The sequence below is a fragment of the Ranitomeya imitator genome, chromosome 5 (genome assembly GCF_032444005.1).
Source record: "Ranitomeya imitator isolate aRanImi1 chromosome 5, aRanImi1.pri, whole genome shotgun sequence".
In the NCBI taxonomy this organism is placed as follows: domain Eukaryota; kingdom Metazoa; phylum Chordata; class Amphibia; order Anura; family Dendrobatidae; genus Ranitomeya; species Ranitomeya imitator.
In genome coordinates this window covers 62,433,760-62,459,708 of record NC_091286.1, presented here as the reverse complement: position 1 = coordinate 62,459,708, position 25,949 = coordinate 62,433,760, and the positions used below count along the sequence as shown (strand labels likewise).

At 48.0% G+C, this 25,949-nt stretch overlaps 1 protein-coding gene across 2 annotated transcripts in view; it reads left to right on the top strand.

Annotated features, from left to right (window-relative positions):
* The window catches only part of DNAAF10 (dynein axonemal assembly factor 10), a 30,382-nt gene that overhangs the window by 3,842 nt on the left and 591 nt on the right, over positions 1–25,949 (top strand). The window contains exons 2-7 of one of the 2 annotated variants that reach the window (XM_069768731.1): positions 18,954–19,054; positions 22,982–23,112; positions 23,369–23,470; positions 23,669–23,784; positions 24,828–24,962; positions 25,757–25,854. In XM_069768731.1, the coding sequence (XP_069624832.1) occupies positions 18,954–19,054; positions 22,982–23,112; positions 23,369–23,470; positions 23,669–23,784; positions 24,828–24,962; positions 25,757–25,854 (683 nt within the window). Of the gene's footprint in view, positions 1–18,953; positions 19,055–22,981; positions 23,113–23,368; positions 23,471–23,668; positions 23,785–24,827; positions 24,963–25,756; positions 25,856–25,949 lie in introns of those variants that run through there. The other variant, XM_069768732.1, reaches the window with a different exon arrangement.

Sequence of the window (25,949 nt, the reverse complement as noted above, 5' to 3'; positions counted from 1 at the left end):
TGTCCGTCCTCCCCCCACCGTGCACAGAGCTATCCCTGCAGCGCCCCTCCCTGCACACAGCGCTGTCCCTGTGGCATCCCCCCCGCCCCATGCACAGGACTGTCTTGCGGCATCCGTCCTTCCCTCTGTGCATAGCACTGCCCCTTCGGCGTCCCCCCATCCCTGTGCACAGCACTGTCTCTGCGGCGTCCCCCACGTACATGGCGCTGTCCCTGCGACATCCCCCCTCCTGTGTACAGCGCTGTCCCTGCGACATCCCCCCTCCTGTGTACAGCGCTGTCCCTGCGACATCCCCCCTCCTGTGTACAGCGCTGTCCCTGCGACGTCCCCCCTCCTGTGTACAGCGCTGTCCCTGCGACGTCCCCCCTCCTGTGTACAGCGCTGTCCCTGCGACGTCCCCCCTCCTGTGTACAGCGCTGTCCCTGCGACGTCCCCCCTCCTGTGTACAGCGCTGTCCCTGCGACGTCCCCCCTCCTGTGTACAGCGCTGTCCCTGCAGCATCTCCCCTGCGCACAGGAGGGTTATAGGGGGGACACACACCACAGGGATGGGGCTCTGCACAGGGTCAGCACAGTCCCTGAAACAAGGGTCTCTGATGATGCTTTGTTTTAGGTGGGGGCAGGGCCTGTGACTGTGACCGCAGCCTCTGCCTCCTGATGCCGCTTTGTTTGAATATCCCAGCATGCACTTTGGATACTCAAGCGAATTGTCATCAAACAGGAAATAGAAAAAATACATCTGTGAGTGTAGTTGGGGAGAGGTGGGGAATTTTAAAAACAAGTATATTAGAAAATAGCTTAGATTATTGTATTTAGTAGATGGGGAGTTAGGAGCAGAATTAATTTGCTTTTGGACCATCCCTTTAAGGCTCTTTGCCCACGTTGCGTTTTTTATGCATTTCCGCCACGTTTTTGCCGCAGCTGAAACGCTTAAAAACCGCATTCCCATGCTGTAATCCTATGGGATTCCGCAGTTGCTGTGCCCATGCTGCGCTTTTCCCCACTGTGAAATCACATAGCGGTAAAATCCGCAGCATGTTCATTATTTCTGCGGAATCGTGGAGATTCTGCCACCACAGGATTGCATTGAAACGCTCACTTTAGGCATGTTGCTATGCCCACCATGCGTAAAGTGAGCGCTTCATGTGCGGATGGTACCTGGGTCTGCAGGCCCTGGGATCCATATTCCTGTACAAAAAAAAAAAGAATTAAAATAAAAAATATGGATATACTTACCTTCCCATGGCCCTCGGTGTCCTCCCGGCTCTCAGTGGTGCACGCGGCGGTTTCCGTTCCCAGGGATGCATTGTGCGAATCACCTGAGATGACGTCGCGGGACACAAAGGTCCTTCACGCAAAGCATCCTTGGGAACGGAACGTACCGCGGAAGGTGAGAATAACAATATATATATTTTTTTTATTATTAACATTCTATCTTTTACTATTGATGCTGCATAGGCAGCATCAATAGTAAAATGTTGGTCACAGTTGTCAAGCGCTATGCTTGTGTGACCAACCTGTCAATCACTTTTCCAAGCAATGCTTCAAATCGCTTGGAAAACGCAGGCATTCTGCAAGCTAAAAACGCTTGAAAAACGCTTGCAGAGGATGTGTGGTTGGTTCTCCAAGATGTTTGGAACAACCTCCCTGCTGAGTTACTGCAAAATCTGTGTGTGACTACAAGTGTACCTAGATCTGCTGCTGTTCTGAAGGCAGAGGGCGCTCACCACATATTGATTTGATATAGATTTATCTTTTGCCCATTCATTTGCATTTTGTCATTTGATAAGAGTAAATTCTATTTGGGAAACCATTGTTGCATTGCAGCATTTTTCACAATAGACAATAACTGGAGGCTGCGGCTATTGATCCCTGACTTTTATTGATAATGTAATACCCGGCACGCTCCATCATGATATTTCAGTTCGGCGCTTGTTCAGACTTTGTATCCGGCTCCGCGGTGTCATCCTGTGTATCCGGCTCCGCGGTGTCATCCTGTGTATCCGGCTCCGCGGTGTCATCCTGTGTATCCGGCTCCGCGGTGTCATCCTCTGTGCTTTTGTCTTTCTGCCGCTTGTACAAGACTTTATAGTAAAACAGGCACAAGCCGATACAAAGGGCGAGCACCCCCAGTGCCAGGAGCACCCACATTGTCACCGAGGATATTTTTTCTTCTCTTGCCTCTTCTGAAGCTCGAGATTCAAATATGTTTTCCACTGTTCTGATCACAGGTTTGGAGACTCTCACTATAATTTTTTTAGGAGTGTGTGGACTGGGTCTAATATTTCTGCTGGATGCAGGTACCGGTATATTGGTGATGTCTTCTGTGATTTTTGTGGTGGGCGCATAGAGACCACCGTAGTCGCCGCTGTATTCGTTTTGCAGCTGATTTTGGTCTTTCGTCCCCTGATGTTCCAGTACTGGCCGTGCCTCCAGGGGAAAACAGAGGAGGAGGCAGGGTAGGAATAAGAAGCCCCCCGGCTTCATACTTGTTAGGAAATGGAAGAGATCTTGGGGGTCCCGCTGCTGTATGTAGGCTGCGAGTGTAGGAGAGAAGCTGCAGTATGAGAATGAGCTGGACACTTACCCAGTGCTGGCTGCTGTGACCTCACCAGCCTGTGTCTGTGACATCACACACATGTCCTTCTCACCTGCTGGTGGAGGTCCACTGTGTTTTATCAAGACCAAAACCTGCACAGCCGTCTACCAGGAAATATTAGAACACTTCATGCTTCTCTCTGCCGACAAGCTTTTTGGAGATGGAAATTTAATTCTCCAGCAGGACTTGGCACCTGTCTACACTGCCAAAAGTACCAATACCTGGTTTAAAAACAACAGTATCACTGTGCTTGACTGGCCAGCAAACCCGCCTGACCTTAACCCCATAGAGAATCTATGGGATATTGTCAAGAGGAAGATGAGACACCAGACCCAACAATGCAGACGAGCTGAAGGCTGATATCAAAGCAACCTGGGCTTCCATAACACCTCAGCAGTGCCACAGGCTGATCACCTCCATGCCACGCCACATTGATGCAGTAATTGATGCAAAAGGAGCCCTGACCAAGTATTGAGCGTATTTACTGAACATACCGTATATACTCGAGTATAAGCCGACCCGAGTATAAGCCGACCCCCCTAATTTTGCCACAAAAAACTGGGAAAACTTATTGACTCGAGTATAAGCCTAGGGTGGAAAATGCAGCAGCTACCGGTTAATGTCAAAAATAAAAATAGATACCAATAAAAGTAAAATTAATTGAGACATCAGTAGGTTAAGTGTTTTTGAATATCCATATTGAATCAGGAGCCCCATATAATGCTCCATACAGTTCATGATGGGCCCCATAAGATGCTCTATATTAAAATATACCCCATATAATGCTGCACAAAGGTTAATAATGGCCCCATAAGATGCTCTATAGAAACATTTGCCCCATACAATGCTGCATAAAGGTTGATGGCCCCATAAGATGCTCCATACATTATGGCCCCATTAGATGCTCCACACATTATGCCCCATACGATGCTCCATACATTGTGGCCCCATGAGATGCTCCACACATTAGGGGCCCCATGAGATGCTCCTCATATATGCCCCATAAGATGCTCCATACATTTGCCCCATTTGCTGTTGCTACGATTAAAATAAAAAAAATCACATACTTACGTCTCTTCGCTCAGGCCCCCGGCACTTGCGATAGTCACCTTCCACGTTCCATCGCTGCGCGCTGCTCTGTCTTCCATCCTCGGCACTGACTGTTCAGGCAGAGGGCGGTGCGCACACTAATCGCGTCATCGCACCCTCTGACCTGAACAGTCACAGCCAGAGGACGGAAGACAGAGCAGCGCGTAGCGATGGAACGTGGAAGGTGACTATCGCGCAATGCTCACCTCCCCTAATATACTCACCTGCTCCCGGCGCGGTCCCTGGCAGCATCTCACTGTCAGATGGTCTCCGGGAGCCGGCGGCATCTTCCTGTGTTCAGCGGTCACGTACCGCTCATTAGAGTAATGAATATGCGTACATATTCATTAGTTTAACCCCTTCATGCCGCGGCTTTTTTCATTTTTGTGTTTTCGTTTTTCGCTCCTCTCCTTCCCAGAGCCGTAACTTTTTTATTTTTCCGTGAATATGGCCATGTGAGGGCTTGTTTTTTGCGTGCCGAGCTGACGTTTTTAATGATACCACATTTGTGCAGATATGTTCTTTTGATCGCCCGTTATTGCATTTGAATGCAATGTCGCGGCGACCAAAAAAAACGTAATTCTGGTGTTTCAAATTTTTTTCTCGCTACGCTGTTTAGCGATCAGGTTAATGCTTTTTTTTTACTGATAGATCGGGCGATTCTGAACGCGGCGATACCAAATATGTGTAGGTTTGATTTTTTTTTTTTTTATTATATTTTGCATGGGGCGAAATGGGGGTTATTTAAACTTTCATATTTTTTTTTATTTTTTTTTCATATTTTTAAAAACATTTTTTTTTTACTTTTGCCATGCCTCAATAGCCTTCATGGGAGGCTAGAAGCTGGCACCACTCGATCGGCTCTGCTACATAGCAGCGAACATCAGATCGCTGCTATGTAGCTGAATTGCAGGTGTGCTATGAGCGCCGACCATAGGGTGGCGCTCACAGCAGGCCGGCATCAGTAACCATAGAGGTCTCAAGAACCTCTATGGTTACCATCCTGACGCATCGCCGACCCCCGATCATGTGACGGGGGTTGGCGATGCACTTCTTTTCCGGCCGCACGACGGTTAAATGCCGCTGTCCGCGTTTGACAACGGCATTTAACAGGTTAATAGCGGCGGGGGAATCGCGATTTCACCCGCCGCTATTGCGCACACATGTCAGCTGTACAAAACAGCTGACATGTCGCGACTTTGATGTGGGCTCAACGCCGGAGCCCACATCAAAGGGGGAGACACGATATGCGCAGTACATGTACTGCTCATGTCATGAAGGGGTTGAGCGGTACCACGTGACCGCTGAACACAGGAAGCACTGCCTGGAGACCATGGGACATGCAGGGACAGCGCCAGGAGCAGGTAAGTATATCACAGCCGCCGCTCCCCCTCACCCGCCAACCCCACACCGACACTGACTCGAGTATAAGCCGAGAGGGTCACTTTCAGCCCAAAAAAGTGGGCTGAAAATCTCGGCTTATACTCGAGTATATACGGTACATTTCAGTAGGTCAATATTTCGGATTTTAAAACCATTTTTCAAGCTGTTATAAAGAATTCTAATTTACTGAGATAATGACTTTTGGATTTTCATTAGCTGTAAGCCATAATCATCAATATTATTATTATTATACATTTTTATAGCGCCATTTATTCCATGGCACTTTACATGTGAACGGGCCAAATATAGACAAGTACAATAAGCATGAGTAAAACAAGACACACAAGTACAGTAGGAGGGAGGACCCTGCCCGTGAGGGCTCGCAGTCTACAGGGGATGGGTGAGGATACACTAGGAAAGGGTAGAGCTGGTTGTGCTGCGGTTCAGTAGGTTGAGGATCACTGCAGGCTGTAGGCTTGTTGGAAGAGGTGGGTTTTCAGGTTCCTTTTGAAGGTTTCTGTGGTAGGCGAGAGTCTGATGTGTTGGGGTAGAGAGTTTCAGAGTATGGGGGAAGCACGGGAGAAGTCTTGGATGCGGTTGTGGGAGGAAGAGATGAGAGGGGAGTAGAGAAGGAGATCATGAGACGATCGAAGGTTGCATTTAGGTACAGTAAGTACTGGGAGACCATGTCACAGATGTATGGAGAAGTCAGGTTGTGAATGGCTTTGTATGTCATTGGTAGTGTTTTGAACTGTAGCCTCTGGGCAATAGGAAGCCAGTGAAGAGCCTGGCAGAGAGGAGAGGCTGGGGAATAACAGGAAGACAGGTGGTTTAGTCGGGCAGCAGACTTTATGATGGATTGGAGTGGTGCCAGAGTGCTAGAGGGGAGGCCAGAGGTTGCAGTAGTCAAGGTGGGAGATGATAAGGGCGTGCACTAGTGTTTTTGTGGTTTCATGATCAAGAAATGCACAGATCCGGGAAATGTTTTTGAGTTGAAATCGGCAAGAGGAGGCAAGAGCTTGGATATATGGCTTGAAAGTGCAGAGTCGAAGATCACCCCGAGGCAGCGAGCGTGCGGGACCGGGGAAAGTGAGCAGCCATTGACATTGATGGATAGGTCGGGTGGAGGGGTAGAGTGAGGTGGGGGAAAGATGATGAATTCTGTTTTGTCCATGTTCAGTTTTAGAAAGTGAGCAGAAAAGAAAGATGAAATGGCAAACAGACATTGTGGGATTTTGGTCAGTAAGGAAGTGAGGTCGGGTCCAGATGGGTAGAAATATTCACTTGAAATAGATCACTCTGTTTATAATGACTCTATATAATATATGAGATTCACTTTTTGTATTGAAGAACTGAAATAAATTAACTTTTTGATGATATTCTATTTTTCTGAGACGCACTTGTATAATGCTGGCTGCCTGTGACCTCACAGTTCCCTATGTTAATAATTGTAATGGATCCGTGTAAAATGCTGGACATATCGATGGTAACTTGTATGTGATCTGTTTTTTGCGCTTCCATTGGGCCCAATTTTTTAAAGCTGGTGCTGCACAGTGCATTCTTAATGTCTTTAATGAAGGGGTGTTTTGGAGTCATTTGTGTGCCTCATCAGTCATGGACTGGAGTAACGTTTCTGGCATAAGAAACACCGTCACTTTACATGAAGGTAACAGATGGTATAACCTCGGCTCTTCCCCAGCTCTGACCCTTTTGGTGGATCTGCTTAAAACCAAGACTGTGGAGTGGGTATGCCAAGCCTCCGACTCCCCAATCTACCTGACTCCGACTCTTACACAGCCCTGCTTAAAACTGGCATGAAATTGCCAAAAGTCACTTTTTTTTAATACACAAAGACTGATGCTCTGGGTAGAAATTCCACCAACGACGACATTCTTCCCATGTTTGCGTGGGTTTCCTCCGGGTTCTCCGGTTTCCTCCCACATTCCAAAGACATACTGATAGGGAATCTAGATTGTGAGCCCCAATGGGGACAGTTAAGATGTCGGAAAGCGCCGTGGTATATGATGGCACTACTGAAGTAAAATAAATACGGACAGCCACAGTCCGATTATATGCTTGTCTGAACAAGCCTTAAAGGTATAGTCAGCATTTTGACTGCTCACGTTTTCCAGAAATTTGTGCACAATTCATGTTGCAGAGAGAACATTTTCCGTAGATTTGCCATTTCAGCCCTCAATATGTCGTGCCCAGATTGTGCCACTGTGAAAGGACCACTCACTAATTATTATGCTCTGTTTTTTGGTTTTATAAACTCCCTTCTTAAACTAGAACTATAGATTTATTGGCAAAATTTAGCATTTTTACAAGTTTTTATTTCATTTTTGTGAGGCAAAAAACCTCAGCTATTCTGTAATTGTTTTTTTTTATTGTTTTTTTTGCCCTCAAAGTTCAACAGGCAGGATAAATAACATAACCTTATACACTGGGTTTTGATGGACACGGTGATGTTAGTTATGTACGGTATATATTTCTTATATTTTGCCTTTTTTATATTTTGCCTAATAGAAGTGCTTTTTAGATGCAGGCTGGGGATTCTCCGAACTGCTGGCGTCCTCAGCTCCTCGTCCAATATACTTTATGCGATACGTTGCCCCAGGCCGGCTATTCAAGAGATGGCGTCAGACAGGAAGCGGTTTGCAGGGTTCCCATTTACCAGGATCCTGCAGATGAATTTGCTCATATCTATTGGTTTGCCACTTCACAAAATGAAAAAAACTAACTTCTCATTTAATCACTGTGTTCATAACAAAAACGGTGACCGTGGCATTTAAGGGATTTTCATCTTCCCCAACGTCTGCTTTTGGGGAGACCCTCCTGCACATTAGATGAAACCACGGCATATGTTCAGCTTAAAGACGTATTACGTAGTGATGGCGTATCATGAGGGTATGCCATCACTTAATGATCTCTGTGGTCTAACCTTTGGAATCCCCTCTGATCCTGGGATTGGGCCACAGTGCTGTTCCCGCACGATGTCCACGTCATGACTTTTCCCCTGCACGATGTCCACGTCACGGCTTTTCCCCCGCACGGTGTCCACGTCACGGCTTTTCCCCCGCACGGTGTCCACGTCACGGCTTTTCCCCCGCACGGTGTCCACGTCACGGCTTTTCCCCCGCACGGTGTCCACGTCACGGCTTTTCCCCCGCACGGTGTCCACGTCACGGCTTTTCCCCCGCACGGTGTCCACGTCACGGCTTTTCCCCCGCACGGTGTCCACGTCACGGCTTTTCCCCCGCACGGTGTCCACGTCACGGCTTTTCCCCCGCACGGTGTCCACGTCACGGCTTTTCCCCCGCACGGTGTCCACGTCACGGCTTTTCCCCCGCACGGTGTCCACGTCACGGCTTTTCCCCCGCACGGTGTCCACGTCACGGCTTTTCCCCCGCACGGTGTCCACGTCACGGCTTTTCCCCCGCACGGTGTCCACGTCACGGCTTTTCCCCCGCACGGTGTCCACGTCACGGCTTTTCCCCCGCACGGTGTCCACGTCACGGCTTTTCCCCCGCACGGTGTCCACGTCACGGCTTTTCCCCCGCACGGTGTCCACGTCACGGCTTTTCCCCCGCACGGTGTCCACGTCACGGCTTTTCCCCCTCACGGTGTCCACGTCACGGCTTTTCCCCCGCACGGTGTCCACGTCACGGCTTTTCCCCCGTACGGTGTCCACGTCACGGCTTTTCCCCCGCACGGTGTCCACGTCACGGCTTTTCCCCCGCACGGTGTCCACGTCACGGCTTTTCCCCCGCACGGTGTCCACGTCACGGCTTTTCCCCCGCACGGTGTCCACGTCACGGCTTTTCCCCCGCACGGTGTCCACGTCACGGCTTTTCCCCCGCACGGTGTCCACGTCACGGCTTTTCCCCCGCACGGTGTCCACGTCACGGCTTTTCCCCCGCACGGTGTCCACGTCACGGCTTTTCCCCCGCACGGTGTCCACGTCACGGCTTTTCCCCCGCACGGTGTCCACGTCACGGCTTTTCCCCCGCACGGTGTCCACGTCACGGCTTTTCCCCCGCACGGTGTCCACGTCACGGCTTTTCCCCCGCACGGTGTCCACGTCACGGCTTTTCCCCCGCACGGTGTCCACGTCACGGCTTTTCCCCCGCACGGTGTCCACGTCACGGCTTTTCCCCCGCACGGTGTCCACGTCACGGCTTTTCCCCCGCACGGTGTCCACGTCACGGCTTTTCCCCCGCACGGTGTCCACGTCACGGCTTTTCCCCCGCACGGTGTCCACGTCACGGCTTTTCCCCCGCACGGTGTCCACGTCACGGCTTTTCCCCCGCACGGTGTCCACGTCACGGCTTTTCCCCCGCACGGTGTCCACGTCACGGCTTTTCCCCCGCACGGTGTCCACGTCACGGCTTTTCCCCCGCACGGTGTCCACGTCACGGCTTTTCCCCCGCACGGTGTCCACGTCACGGCTTTTCCCCCGCACGGTGTCCACGTCAAGGCTTTTCCCCCGCACGGTGTCCACGTCACGGCTTTCCCCCCCCCACGGTGTCCACGTCACGGTTCCCCCCCCCCCCCACGGTGTCCACGTCATGGCTTTTCCCCCCCCCCACGGTGTCCACGTCACGGCTTTTTGCCTGCACGGTGTCCACGTCACGGCTTTTTGCCCGCACGGTGTCCACGTTACGGCCTTTTCCTCCACGCGGTGTCTACGTCACAGGGGTGACTCTAGCCCCTTTGTAGGGGTTCTAGCAATTATTAGGTGTTGGTATAGACTATTAATATGCCTTTACTTAATAAGATGGGACTATCCCTTTAAGGCCACATTTTAGTCATCTGTGAAACTTGGTCTGAGCCATCATGGTCCGTACTCGTGTTTCATAGATGTCTGAATTGCGACCTAAGACTTTTCTTGACATCTTGACAGCAGCTCATCACATAGAGGAACATGGATGGGGCTTGTTGAAATCCAAGTGACTGGCATCCTGCGAGAATAGAGGAGGCAGCCAGCCATTTGTATATAATGCTTTGTAGACACGGCGTAATCTGCTCCTGAGTCACTACGGGGAATGCGGAGGAGAGAATACAGCAGGCACAGTCCTGTTATGCCTTCCCCAGCGTGTACTGCTTCTTACCTCTGTTGCTAAGCAACAGCAGCCATTTTCTCCCCCAGCCTTACATTGTATTAATTGGAGGGGACATCCCTGTACAGCGCTGTACTCAAGCTTGTATTTTATCAAGGAAAATCTGAAGAAGACAGCATTTCTCAGTCTAGACCCTTGTCATCCTCTTCCCAACGACTGGAAGCCATTGTGGTGGCGTCTCACAAATCTACAGGACAGGATGTGTGCACTATAGAGATGAGCGAAAACAATTGCAAGACCCTTGTTCAACAGCGACCCCATTACTCCGTGCCTGCCGGCCGGTAGTCCTTCCAGCGTCTCATCCTCGGGTCCTTCTTTGATTCGCCATCTTGACACAACATCGTGTGTGCACCACGCGTCAATGATGATGTTACGGCAAGCTGGCTACAAAAGAGGATGGATAGATGCGGCAACCACGGAAGAATCATGGAAGAAGTCCATGGCCACCGGGGTCCTGCAAATTGGTTCACTCATCTCTAGCGATCAGTGTCAGGCAGCTGCCGCCAAGGCAAAAAGAGTCATAGGATACATTAAGAGGCCCAGCCGCTCATGACGAGAACATGGTGTTCCTCCATACAAGTCAATAGTGCGGACACAGAATACTGGGAACAGTTTTGGGCCCCAGTGTATTAAAAGTGTAATTTGTTGTATGTTTATGACATGACTCTGATGGTCACTATATGGGTAAGTTCACACAGGGCGTGTTTGCTGCTTTTTTTAATGCTAATTTTCAGCTGCTTTTTACAGTACCAGCAAAGCCTATGAGATTTCAGAAATCTCCTGCACACACATTGGTTTTCTGTCTAATCAGTATTTTGTGCTTTGCTGTGTTTTTTGGCATGTCACTTCTTTCAGCGTTTTTGCCGCGTTTTCACCCAATGACTTGAATGGATGTTGAAAAAAACGCAGGTATCGTTATTTGCTGCATTTTTGCTGCTGAAAATCCCAGGACATTAGTATGGACAAAGAGAAAAAAAAAGCGTAACAAAAAAACGCACCTAAACCTGCGTTTTTGACACAGCCTCTTTCCTGCCAAGATGATCAGGTTTTGCTGCAGAAAAAAAAAAAGCAGCAAAAACGTCCTGTGTGAACTTACCCTATATCCTTTAATTCATGCTTAAAATTGCTTTATATATGAATAAAATACTTTGTTTTACCACAAGAACTGTTCTCAGTTGTGCCTAACTTGCATGTTAGTGAGCGAGCTGTAGGTTTAAATTGAGTTGGTAAGACAAGCAGTGAGACTGGATTAATTACTGTAAGGGTATGTGCACACGTCAGGATTTCTTGCAGAAATTTCCTGAAGTAAACTGGAAATTTTCTGCAAGAAATCCGCATTTTTTTTTGTGTTTTTTTTTTTAGCATTTTGCAAGCGAAATTAGCTTGCAGAATGCTAAAGTTTTCCAAGCGATCTGTAGCATCGCTTGGAAAACTGACTGACAGGTTGGTCACACTTGTCAAACATAGTGTTTGACAAGTGTGACCAACTTTTTACTATAGATGCTGCCTATGCAGAATCAATAGTAAAGGATAGAATGTTTAAAAATAATAAAAAAAATAAAAAAATGGTTATACTCACCCGCAGACAGCCGATCTCCTCAGCGGCGTCCGTTCCTATAGATGGTGTGTGTGCAGGACCTTCGATGACGTCACCTGAGCGGTCACACGACCAATCACAAGACGGCGACGTCATCGCAGGTCCTTCACACAGACCATCTATAGGAACAGAAGCGGCAGCGTGCACTGATGAGAGGCGGGAAGACTCCGGGGCCATCAGAAGGTGAGTATATCACTATTTTTTATTTTAATTCTTTTTTTAACCAATTATGTGGTGCCCAGTCCGTGGAGGAGAGTCTCCTCTTTTCCACCCTGGGTACCAACCGCACATAATCTGCTTACTTCCCGCATGGTGGGCACAGCCCCATGCGGAAAGTAAGCAGATCAATGCATTCCTAGGTGTGCGGAATCCCCGCAATTCCGCAAATTTAATGAACATGTTGCTTTTTTTTCCGCAATGCGTTTTTTTTCGCGGAGAAAAAAAAGCAACATTTGCACAAGAAATGCGGAATACACTTTTAATAATAGGAGGCATATGTAAGCGTTTTTATAGCGAAAAAAAAGCGAAAAATACTGAACGTGTGCACATGGCCTAAGGCTGTGTACACACGTTGCGGATTTACTGCGGATCCACAGTTTTTTTTTTTTTTTTCCACACAGAAACTCTGCAGATCCGCAAAGTGATTTACAGTACAATCTAAATCAATAGGAAAAAAAAATGTTGTGCTGATGGTGCGCAAAAATTCGCATGGAAAATGCAGCGGATTGAAAGGAGGAGCTTGTCACTTCTTTTGTGCGGATCTGCAGCATTTCTGCACCCTTCCATTATAGAAATCCACAGAGGTAAAAAAAACGCCTAAAATTTGCACAAAATCCGCATAAAAACGCATCAAATCTGCACCTGCGTTTTCTGCCAGGAGATGCAGATTTTGTGCAGAAATTTCTGCACCCAAATCTGCAATGTGTGCACATAGCCTAAGGGTATGTGCACACGTTGTGGATTCTCTGCGGATCCGCAGCGTTTTTTGCGGTGCAGAAACGCTGCAGATCCACAATTGATTTACAGTACAATGTAAATCAATGAGAAAAAAAAATGCTGTGCACACTTTGCGGAAAATCTGCTGCAGAAACGCTGCGGTTTAAAAGAAGTAGCATGTCACTTCTTTTTTGTGAATCTGCAGCGTTTTTGTACCCATTCCATTATAGAAAACCGCAGGGGTAAAAAACTCAGCAAATCCGCAAGAAAACCGCAGCAAAAACGCACAAAAAAGCTGCAGAACTGCACAAAAAACGCAAAAAATCTGCAGGTGCGTTTTCTGCCAGGAGAGGCAGAATCCACACTAGAAATTCCTAAGGCTAATCCGCAATGTGTTCACATAGCCTAAGAGCAGTGAGACTGGATTATTTACTGTAAGAGCAGTGAGAATATGGCTCCTTTACTGTAAGAGCAGTGAGAATATGGCTTCTTTACTGTAAGAGCAGTGAGACTATGGAGTCTTTACTGTAAGAGCAGTGAGACTATGGACTCTTTACTGTAAGAGCAGTGAGACTATGGACTCTTTACTGTAAGAGCAGTGAGACTGGATTATTTACTGTAAGAGCAGTGAGAATATGGCTCCTTTACTGTAAGAGCAGTGAGAATATGGCTTCTTTACCGTAAGAGCAGTGAGACTATGGAGTCTTTACTGTAAGAGCAGTGAGACTATGGAGTCTTTACTGTAAGAGCAGTGAGACTATGGACTCTTTACTGTAAGAGCAGTGAGACTATGGACTCTTTACTGTAAGAGCAGTGAGACTATGGACTCTTTACTGTAAGAGCAGTGAGACTATGGACTCTTTACTGTAAGAGCAGTGAGACTGGCTTTACTGTAAGAGCAGTGAGACTATGGCTTCTTTACTGTAAGAGCATTGAGGCTATAGACTATTTACTGTAAGAGCATTGAGGCTATGGCTTCTTTACTGTAAGAACAGTGAGACTGGCTTTACTGTAGGAGCATTGAGACTGGCTTCTTTACTGTAAGAGCAGTGAGACGATGGCTTCTTTACTGTAAGAGCAGTGAGACTATGACTTCTTTACTGTAAGAGCAGTGAGGCTATGGCTTCTTTACTGTAAGAGCAGTGAGGCTATGGCTTCTTTACTGTAAGAGCAGTGAGGCTATGGCTTCTTTACTGTAAGAGCATCCAATCACAGACCTCAGCTCCAATGCCTGCATGTGCTCTATGAGAACACTGAGGCAAGTGATTGGCAGCAGCTGACATGTACAACCCAACAAGATGGAACCACCAGCGCATCGGTGCTAAAGTGGACGGAATGTAACAGTTGAGTACTTTTTTTTTTGTGTGTGTGTGTGTGTTTTTTTTCTTTTCTATTTTATACCATCCCGCATTATTTTTTATTATTTTGCTTTAAGGTACCTGTGAAATGAATGGTTAAAATGAGCTGTTTAGGGTCCGATCCTCTACACCTTTGTGCATTGCGCTGATCGCGGCTCAGGATGAACTCCCCATAGAGCGTAATAACATGTTTTGATTTTGTTGACTATGGAGCTGTGGGATGATACAATTCCCCGGGGAGAGTTCACAAAAAACTTTCTTGGTTTTACTAAGCCAATGGGGACATAACTAGATGTGTAAACACTTCTGCGCTCACCAGACTTCTAAGAAGCACGGTCTCCACATTGTGCCCCAGATCTTGTTTTTGTGCCACTTAGGCTATGTGCACACGTTGCGGATTAGCCTTAGGAATTTCTGGCGCGGATTCTGCCTCTCCTGGCAGAAAACGCAGCTGCGGATTTGTTGTGTTTTTTTCTGCGGATTCGCAGCATTTTTTGTGCGTTTTTGCTGCGTTTTTTTTGCAGATTTGCTGCGTTTTTTACCCCTGCGGAATTGGAATGGGTACAAAAACGCTGCAGATTCGCAAAAAAGAAGTGATATGCTACTTCTTTTAAACCGCAGCGTTTCCGCAGCGGATTTTCCGCAAAGTGTGCACAGCTTTTTTCTCATTGCTTTACTTTGTACTGTAAATCAATTGCGGGTCTGCAGCGTTTCTGCACTGCAAGAAACGCAGCGGATCCGCAGAGAAACCGCAACGTGTGCACATAGCCTAAAGGCTACTTTCACAAATCCGGTTTTTGCCATCAGGCACAATCCGGCGAGTTTTGAAAAAATGGATGTTTTTTTTTTCCCTTCGGATCCATTTTTTTCTCAGAGTTGTATTATGTATTAGCGCCGGATTGCGCCTGATGACCACACGTTTTTTTGTGGGATCTGTCAAAAAATTCTATTCCGGCGGATGGAGAAAACGTCCATAGGAACGTTTTTACTGTCCGGCGAAAAAACGCCCAGCGACGGTTCCAGCGATTAAACAGATGAAACTGAGATGAAATGGCAAATCCAGCATCCGAATCCGGTTTTCCAGGCATTTCCCATTGAAACCATGCACATTTTCCGTTCTGGGGTCTCTACCTCTCTCGATCTCTACCTCTCTCGATCAACGAAAATGGATCCAGCAAAAAACCGATCCGGCGCATCAGTTTTTCACAATTTGCATCGGCTACGTTTTTGCAAAAATAGAATGATTATGCCTAAAAGCAAAAAACTGATGTGTGAAAGTAGCTTAAATCCCTGTTTTTACTGTCCGATCTGTTACTGCAGCTCACAAGACTGCGCTTACAGGCATTTGATGTGTGCCGGGGTCTCCTGTCGTGAGTGACACCAAGGGAGCTGCTTTATTCAGCACTTGGACACAGAAATGTTTTTTTTTTAGGAAGATAAAAGAAAAGTGCAAAGAAATTAAACCAGGTGATAAAAAGTTGGTCTGAAGAACATACAATTCTAAAGCTCCAGACCTCTTCATGCATGTGGATGCTTGGATTTTTCCCAGCCGTGAGCGTTTTGCTTCGGGCCGGCCATGCGCGCTTTGCTTCGGGCCGGCCGTGTGCGCTTTGCTTCGGGCCGGCCGTGCGCGCTTTGCTTTGGGCCGGCCATGCGCGCTGTGTCTCGGCCCGGCCATGCGTGCTGTGTCTCGGCCCGGCCATGCGTGCTGTGTCTCGGCCCGGCCATGCGTGCTGTGTCTCGGCCCGGCCATGCGTGCTGTGTCTCGGCCCGGCCATGCGTGCTGTGTCTCGGCCCGGCCATGCGTGCTGTGTCTCGGCCCGGCCATGCGTGCTGTGTCTCGGCCCGGCCATGCGTGCTGTGTCTCGGCCCGGCCATGCGTGCTGTGTCTCGGCCCGGCCATGCGTGCTGTGTCTCAGCTCGGCCATGCGTGCTGTGTCTCAGCCCGGCCATGCGTGCTGTGTCTCAGCCCGGCCATGCGTGCTGTGTCTCGGCCCGGCCATGCGTGCTGTGTCTCGGCCCGGCCATGCGTGCTGTGTCTCGGCCCGGCCATGCGTGCTGTGTCTCGGCCCGGCCATGCGTGCTGTGTCTCAGCTCGGCCATGCGTGCTGTGTCTCAGCCCGGCCATGCGCGCTGTGTCTCAGCCCGGCCATGCGCGCTGTGTCTCAGCCCGGCCATGCGCGCTGTGTCTCAGCCCGACCATGCGCGCTGTGTCTCAGCTCGGCCGTGCACATTTGTAATGGGCAGGGGTGAATAGGCGACTACCGGACACCTCTGACAGTGGTCTATCTTCTCTGAAATCTAAAAGATCGAGTCCTGATATTCCCCATGCCTGATTCTTCCTTATCCCGACAACTTCTATGGGGGCAAAGCTGAGAAGCCCCCATACACATCAGATAATCGCTTGGTTTTGCCAAAATATGAATGTATAAGCTAGGAGTTTTACAATTTGTAATTCAGCACCCAACATTTTCTTGGACCATATTCCTCCAAGAGTTTTGTCTGTTAGATTCTGTATAAAGCCATTTACCCATACTGTCCAGATGCTATGGTTCAGAGAGATTCTTCTGGGTAGATCTAGAGCCTAATGCATACATGTCAAACTCTGGCCCGTGGGCCAAATCTGTCTCGCAGAGTGATTAGATTTGGCCCGCGGTGCCATATGGAAGGTTATGTGGGGCTACTATTCTGAATGGAGGACTATGTGGAGACATTACTCTGAATGGAAGACTATGTGGGGCCCGTTATACTGTGTGAAGGCCTGTATGCGGATCACAGTTGGGGCATCATCCTGTGTTGGCATTACCGTACTGTGCCAGTAGAATTGAGGGGGGTACAGTTGGGACATCATACCTTACGTGTGCTGTGGAGGAATTCACTGTGGGGATATCTTACTGTGTTCGGGGGCACTTTTGTTGGCCTCATACTTTATGGGGGTAACGAAAGGGCAATCTTGGGGCTTCAATAGGAGGAAAATTACTTTGTAAAGGCTGCAAAGTTGTGACTAGAGATGGTCAAACCTTAACAGTAAAGTTTGGGGTCCATACCGGACACCTACTGTTCGGGCATGGACACTGAACACTGACTTCATTAGGAAGTCTGTGTTACTGTTCGGGTTCAGCTGCCCGAACACTGGGTAGTTTTTCACGCTGTCATGTGCATGACAGCCCGGCAAACACCGCTTCTGATCGGCGGTGAAATCATCACCGCCAGTCAGAGAGCCGCGGTTCACATGCTGTCAAAAAATAGTGGAAGCGCTCAGCTGTGATCGGAGGTATAGAGTTTACCTCCGGGTCACTGGTGTCAGCGGATGGGACTAAAGTTCCCATCATCCAACACCTGCTGCCGCGAGAGCTGGAGCGGCTGATAAGTGTATTCATCAGCCGACTCCCGCGCTGTAAATAAATAATTGGAAAAAAAAAACCGGCATGGGTTCCCCTGTATTTTTAATAACCAGCCAGGTAAAACTCACCTCTGGGGGCTGCAACCCTCAGCTGTCAGCTTCAATAAGGCTGGTTATCAAGATCAGAGGGGTCCCCACGCCGTATTTTTAAATTATTAAAATAAATAATTTAAAAAAAACCGTGGGGTCCCCCCCATTTTTGACAACCAGCCTTGCTAAAGCAAACAGCTGGGGGCCGGTATTCTCAGGTTGGTAAGGGGCCATGGATATTGCCCCCCCAGCTTAAAAATAGCAGCCCGCAGCACCTATCCATTATTAATCCTATAGTTATATGGTAAATAAAGACACAGCCAGAAAAAAAGTCCTTTATTCGAAATAAAACAAAACACACCTTTACTTTTTTATTTAAAAATCACAAACACAGTTATACTCACCAAACGCCTATTCCAATGAAGCCCTCGTCTTCTGTAAGAAAACAAAAATAAAATCCAACAATATCCCTCGCCCCTCCGTCGTTCTGTCCCACGCTGTAATCGACGACTTGGGGGAAAAACAGTTTCCAACCTGGATGGTGCCAAAATGTGACCGTCCACTCCAGGCTGAAGACCACTGGTGAATGAGCTTAGTGACCGGCGGTGACGTCATCGAAATTACCTCCGGTCACTGAGGCTGCTTTATTGATTACTTTGTGGGGCGCCTTTTAGGATTGTTTCCATATTTTACGATAAGGAAAAACTTCTTCAATTGTGGCCTTTTTTTTTTAAATAAATATCAAGGTTGACCTGTGACTTTGTCCAAGTTTTTAATTTTGACCCTCTTTGTATTTGAGTTTGACACCCCAGGCCTAGAGCAATATCTGTGGCATCTGTCTATTTCTTTTTACTTAAAGGTTCTTTTTCTCTGTACTCATGGGGTACAACCTGTGGCGTACCACCAATGGTGACAGGCCATGTGACTATAGAGCCCGATGGGTGAAAGGACCCGATATGGTCCGGTGGCCGCATGGTATTTGCGCCTTTGATTAAATGTCAGCATCGCTGCCGCGTACCTCGTCCTCGGAACTCCTCCGGCTCCATTCTACGCAGGGCCCGGAAGCCATTAGTTGCGAGGTGATAAATGGGGAGCGCTGCCTGTGGGGACGTGAGATGGTGAGCCGGCCCAGCTTGATTCTAACATGTCCCCTTGCCACCTTCCTTTGTTTTGTGCAAAAAAATTCCATCCAGCTACTTGGGAGACGGGGCTAAATATTCTGGATTCAGTTTGTGCATTTTACCCTCGTACCTGGTAAGGTGCAAAGTGTGCATCCAGAATAATTAACCCCCTCACCCCTGTAATGTGCTCAAAATGCTTCCGTCCCGTCTTTTGCCCTGGGGACCCATGATTTCTATGCACGCCCCCGGGTACAATGTACCTAATTGATACGTTTATTAATGTTTTTTTCTTCTTTATATCTTTTATGTATTGAATAGATTGAGAAGGCAAAACCCCTGAAATGTGGGACGTTTGGAGCCAGTTCTCTCCAGCAGAGATACTTGGCCACAGGAGACTTTGGAGGAAATCTCAATGTCTGGTAAGATATCATTGATCTGATCCAATGTCATCTTCTTACTCTGTGTCCTGGGAAGTGGAGTAGATGGGAAATTGATGTCACTAGCGGGTGCTCTTCACACAGGGACATCTGCTAGTGTACGATTGTGTGAGATTGGAAGGAAGGTGATTTTTCCCATAAATAGCTTTTCTTCTGTCCATGTATCTCGTGTAACAGAGAATCCGCTCAAGTAAAGTGGCTGCAAACGAGACACAGCCCATCGCACAAGAGAAGCCATGCTTCCAGAAAACAAGAAAGCGCTCCTGATTACAATCTCAAAAACTCATTTACAATATGTGCCACTGTGCTGCAGTCGTATTGTGCCACTGTCGTATTGTGCCACTGTGCCGCGGTCGTATTGTGCCGCGGTCGTATTGTGCCACTGTGCCGCAGTCGTATTGTGCCACTGTGCCGCGGACATATTGTGCCACTGTGCCATGGTTGCGAATGCCACTGTGCTGTGGTCGTATTGTGCCGTGGATGTATTGTGCCACTGTGCCGCGGTCATACTGTGCCGCGGTCGTATTGTGCCACTGTGCTGCGGTCGTACTGTGCCACTGTGCCGCGGTCGTATTGTGCCACTATGCCGCGGTCGTATTGTGCCACTGTGCCGCGGTCGTATTGTGCCACTGTGCCGCGGTCGTACTGTGCCACGGTTGTATTGTGCCACTGTGCCGCGGTTGTATTGTGCCACTGTGCCGCAGTCGTATTGTGCCACTGTGCCGCGGACATATTGTGCCATGGTTGCGAATGCCACTGTGCTGCGGTCGTATTGTGCCGTGGATGTATTGTGCCACTGTGCCGTGGTCGTACTGTGCCGCGGTCGTATTGTGCCACTGTGCCGCGGACGTATTGTGCCACTGTGCCGCGGTCGTACTGTGCAACTGTGCCACGGTCGTATTGTGCCACTGTGCCGCGGTCGTATTGTGCCACTGTGCCGCGGACATATTGTGCCACTGTGCCATGGTTGCGAATGCCACTGTGCTGCGGTCGTATTGTGCCGTGGATGTATTGTGCCACTGTGCCGCGGTCATACTGTGCCGCGGTCGTATTGTGCCACTGTGCCGCGGTCGTATTGTGCCACTGTGCCGCGGTCGTATTGTGCCACTGTGCCGCGGTCGTATTGTGTCACTATGCCGCGGTCGTTTTGTGCCACTGTGCCGCGGTCGTATTGTGCCACTGTGCCATGGTTGCGAATGCCACTGTGCTGCGGTCGTATTGTGCCGTGGATGTATTGTGCCACTGTGCCGCGGTCGTATTGTGCCACTGTGCCGCGGACGTATTGTGCCACTGTGCCGCGGTCGTATTGGGCCACTGTGCCACGGTCGTATTGTGCCACTGTGCCGCGGTTGTATTGTGCCACTGTGTCGCGGTTGTACTGTGCCGAGGACATATTGTGTCGTGGTTGTGAATGCCACTGTGCCGTGGATGTATTGTGCCACTGTGCCGCGGTCATACTGTGCCGCGGTCGTATTGTGCCACTGTGCCGCGGACGTATTGTGCCACTGTGCCACGGTCGTATTGTGCCACTGTGCCGCGGTCGTATTGTGCCACTATGCCGCGGTCGTATTGTGCCACTGTGCCGCGGTCGTATTGGGCCACTGTGCCGCGGTCGTACTGTGCCACGGTTGTATTGTGCCACTGTGCCGCGGTTGTATTGTGCCACTGTGCCGCGGTTGTACTGTGCTGAGGACATATTGTGTCGTGGTTGTGAATGCCACTGTGCCGTGGACGTATTGTGCCGTGGTCGCGAATGCCACTGTGCCGTGGACGTATTGTGCCACTGTACCGTGGTCGCGAATGCCACTGTGCCGTGGACGTATTGTGCCAGGGTGCCGAGCACGTGTGAGCCACTGTGCCAACACAATTATCTAAGGTTTTAAAATGGAGCTATGCTTTAAAGAAACTGTATAATTTAGTAGTAAGGCGAATATAATAAACGTTATCTTATCGGAGAAATCTGCTTCCTTCCCCATTTATAAGGCTCTTCTTTTCCTCCCCCACCCTACTGAATTTGTGATCCGCTCTGAAAAAAAAAAAAACAGATTGAATCTGTCTTGTTCAGACAAGTTGCCTGGCAGCCTCACTGTGGTGGCATGTGTCACTGCTTATTCTACTCTATGGAGAGGGAAGGTAAGGAGCAGGGAGGGGAAACAAGCAGAGGGAGATACGGAGACATTGTACTGAGCTTTTTAAAAAGTCTTTTATCTCACCCAAGAGTTTAGTTCACGTCCACACTGCTCAGTACTGCTGCATAATGTCCTCCTTTCTGCTGGCTCTCTGGGTGCTAAGGCTGCTTTCACACATCAGGTTTTTTCTTTCAGGCACAATCCGGCAGTTTCAGGCACAATCCGGATCCGTTTTTTTCTTACGCCGGATCCGTTTTTCCCCATACAGTTGTATTAGCGCCGGATTGTGCCTGAAGGACATGCGTTTCATCCGTTTTGTGCCGGATCCGTCCCTTCAGGCTTTTTTGCCGGACACAAAAAACGTCTCCTGCAACGTTTTTTGTGTCCGGCAAAAAAGCCTGAAGGGACGGATCCGGCAATAAACGCATGGAACGGATGTGTGAATGAACGTATCCGGCGACTGAATCCGTTTTTTATACATTGAGCATGCCCAGAAGCTTTGTTTTTGTTTCTGGCATGGAATCTCTCTCTCTCACCCATGCGCAGTACAGAGAGCCGGATCCAGCTAAAAAACGGATCCAGTGCATCAGTTTTTCACAATTTACACCGTATCCATTTTTTTGCAAATTTGACGGATTTAGCCTGAAACCAAAAACCGGATGTGTGAAAGCAGCCTAAGTGAGAAAAGAGCAGGGATCCCTCGTTGTGTGCTGAGCTTAATATGGGAGAGGTCACAGGCAGCTGGTCTCTTCCCTCCAGCTCAGAGTGAATTGCAAAGAGTCGGCAGAAGGAAAAAATGGTGAAAATACAGGACACAAGTGATATCATGGCTAGATATCTTTTTTTCCCATCATGTCCACACAACATATTCAGAAAAGTGACTTGAAAGTAGAATTACCCTTTAAATCAGCGTTACACTTTTGCTGCCCCTATAGTGATTGATGTTGGATTATTACCAGCGTCTGTTTTTTGGGCTGATAATGACTGATGGCAGTAGGTCACAGTCATGCAGGCAGATTAATTCATTTTCCCTGGTTTGGAATAGTCTTTTTTGGATATGATGTACAATAAAAATCTATATTGTGGTACTGTGTTAGCCAGGAAAATCAACGTAAATACTTTTATGCTCCAAAATGACCAAAGTATTCTTATTTGCTAACCAGAAAAAATATATATCACTCCAAGAATACTTTGGTCATTTTTGGGCATAAAGTATTTCCATCGAACTTGTTTAGTCAAAATGATCAGTAATCTGGTGAGATTCCTATCCGTATCAACTGCTTATTTCTGCTTCCCAAGTCGTTGGCTATGACCTAAAGGGGTTCCCCAGGCATATAATGTTTATCACGTACCCTTGGGATAGGTCGCCAATATGTGATTATTGAGGGCCCCAAACCAAGTGTTTATTAGAAAGCCCTCATTCGAGAACGTCAAGGAAAAAATAAAATGTATGGCTCCTGGAACCCAACACATCAGTGAAAGAAAAAAAAAAGTGAGGAAAAAAATGTTTTGTCATAAAGGTCAAAATGGGCTTTGTCAGGAAGGGGTTAACGCTTTGTAGCAAACACTGAATGTGATGCACTGTAATGTAGAATAAATGTGTAATGTCGCCATCTGCTGGCAGAAAGGACAAATGGCATAAACGAGACGCAATGAAGTGTTTGAGGGATGATGTATACCAATTAAAGGGGTTGTCTGAGATAATAATGGAGGGTCTGCTTTGTGTCTGATATGATACAATACATTTCCACATCTGACCACAAATTGATTTGTTTTGTAGGAATCTGGAAGCTGCCGATACTCCCGTTTACTCTGTGAAAGGGCACAAGGAGATAATAAATTGTATTGATGGAGTGGGAGGCTTGGGAATTGGGGAAGGAGCCCCCGAGGTTGTAACTGGAAGCCGAGATGGTAAGTCTAATGTAAACTAAGATTTCATCGGAGACCCATGGCTGAAATGCTGCCACATAGAACTGAATGATAGAACTCTGACTGCCGGCAGTCACCACAAGGGGGCGCCATCTCTTATTGAATGTTCTTTATTTCCAGGAGGAGCAGCAGAGTAACGTCACAGTGCAGAGTTCTGACAAATTGGCCTTGGTTTACTAAAACATGACATGTTATTCCATTTATTTAACACTTTACGCTCTTGATTGCTTCTTGATAGGCACTGTGAAGGTCTGGGACACAAGGCAGAAGGACACCCCGGTGGCCAATATGGAACCAGTAGAAGGAGAAGCCAAAAGAGATTGCTGGACCGTGGCATTTGGTAGGCGCCGATGTCCATGTAATACAGTAAGAACAGACCAAGTCAGACCTGCAAGTGTCGTAAGAAAGGAGACAAAACTTGTTAAACGGGTGACATGTAACTCTTCATCCTCCATTTACGGGACCTAGTAGAAGGAATCATCGCGGTTACCTCACACCACAGTGAAGAAATAAAAGTGCCATTGTGTTCTCTCTGAAGGTCACGCTTACAATCAGGAGGAGCGCGTGGTGTGCGCCGGCTATGACAACGGAGATATTAAGCTGTTTGACCTGCGCAACATGTCCTTACGATGGGAGACTAATATCAGAAATGGGGTACGGTGATCATTTATGTTTTAATTCTCCTCACTGCTTTCTGGTTGTACAATGCTCCCTCTGATGTCAGCCTATGACTCGTGGGGTGGATGCTCGTTGCTTATGTAGCCCCCTATATATCGATGCTGCGGAGAGACCCCGCATGAGTCTATTTAAGCTGCAGACGCCTATGTTCTGTGCATCTTTACCACAACACGTTTGTTATTATTTCCAATTATTAAACCCTTGGTGGCCAGTAGAGGTGGAGTGCAGTCTCCGAGACTTTCCTTGTGCTGCCCCTACTTTCTGGGATGCACTTCCCTGATTTTCAGTTTTCTCCATTCCTCCCATGTTTTCCTCCAACCCTTCCCTTTTCTCTCTCCAGTTTCCACCACTCTCCATGCGCTCGTTAGCGTTTCATGCATCATTCCTCATATACCCTAGTCTACTATAATAATAGGTATCTGGACTTTGTACCACAAGCACGTTGTGCCTCCAGCCTCCCCTCTATCTCCTTACATTCTAGACTTGTGAGCGGGGCCCTGACTCATTTGTGGGTTCCTTTGTTCTCTGGGGATGACGAGGTCGGGTGTTGATGTGTATGAATATGGCCGTCCGAGCCAAGGTCATTGCATGTAGCTGACTTTCCTGTAGTGATTATGGGGGGCCTCTCTTGCCATGTAAAGTGTCAGCCTATTCTCTTTACTTGGCTTGGGCTAGTCCAGGTGGACAGTAATGCCGTCAGTACCCTCAGATATGCCACCATTTATTTTTTTTATGAAGGTCTCTTCTAGGTTCAGAAGTGCAATAGTTCTTTCCTAGGGCTTCATTTTAGCTGGTGGAAGTGACCATAGCCGGCCCACCACCCTCATATCCTTCAGTGTATGTATCAGATGGCTGAAGCCACGTACAGTTGTGATTTCCCTGGAGCATAGCCGAGTACGGCCGCAGAGTCCCCGTTGGGCAGCCTCCCACCTGAGCCGCCCCATCACCTTGTGACTGTCTCCACGCTCCCGATGAGCTCCATACTTCCTTACTCTTCATCATTATTACGTATGTTTCAGGTCTGCAGTTTAGAGTTTGATAGAAAGGACATCATGATGAATAAATTGGTCGCCACATCTTTAGAAGGCAAATTTCATGTCTACGACATGAGGACCCAACATCCTACGAAAGGTTTTGCATCAGTAACCGAAAAGGTAATTCTCTATTCTACTCCTAAATTGAGCTTTCCATTTATGGAGATTTATGCCATAAAGTTTTTAATGGCAGACGTGATCCACCGCTTATTGAAGCTCTGTTGTACCATTTCAGAACCAGCCCACAAAGGGAAACAAAGTGGGGGGAAGACGGCCCCTTTGGGTGCCATGTGTGTGCCGGTCTCCTCCGTGGGGGAGGTGCATGCCAGAAGGATTCATAGAATCTTGTTGTTGGAATGCCAGCTGGGTGGGGTAACGGGCTCTTTTTGCCTGGAAATGATCCTTAATGGGGTTTTCCACTTTTAGAAAAGTGAACTCCAAATGTTGCCAGTCACTGCACTCAGACCTCTGCCCTCCCGGATTCACTCTCCTTGTCTCCACATGCAGCGGACGATATCATTATATCTTCTATATGTAAGAGAGCCAAGATATAATAGGCAATTAGCTTTACCTACAACAATTCCTTTCCACATTTATATGTGCTGTGTACAGAATGTCTAGTGTTTTTTATAAGATGTGACCTCACGCTGCTGAGAGCTGACAGGAAGAAACCTATCACCAGCAGAAGACTGACAATGTGACTCCCCAGTATACTTTAGGCAACACTTGCAGCCGTTTTATGAGATCTATCTCTGTTTCCAACCCTAAAAATGGGAAAAGAAAAATCCATTAAGTGCTCAATGCTAGTTAGAAACTGTTGGCATAGCATGCGGTTCATTTTCCCATTGCATATTGGAATATGTTGCACTTTACAAAAGTCTACAACTAGAAATGATGAAAACTCTTTATTTCAGGCACACAAGTCTACCATCTGGCAAGTCCGGCACCTGCCACAAAACAGAGATGTCTTTATGACAACAGGAGGAGTTGGAAGTCTTCACCTCTGGAAATAGTGAGTACCATCTTTTATTTCTAGAGTAGAAGGCAATAAAGGGTTTTCTTGGGTCATGTAAAAAACTATCATAGTAGTAATAGAGAATATAAAAA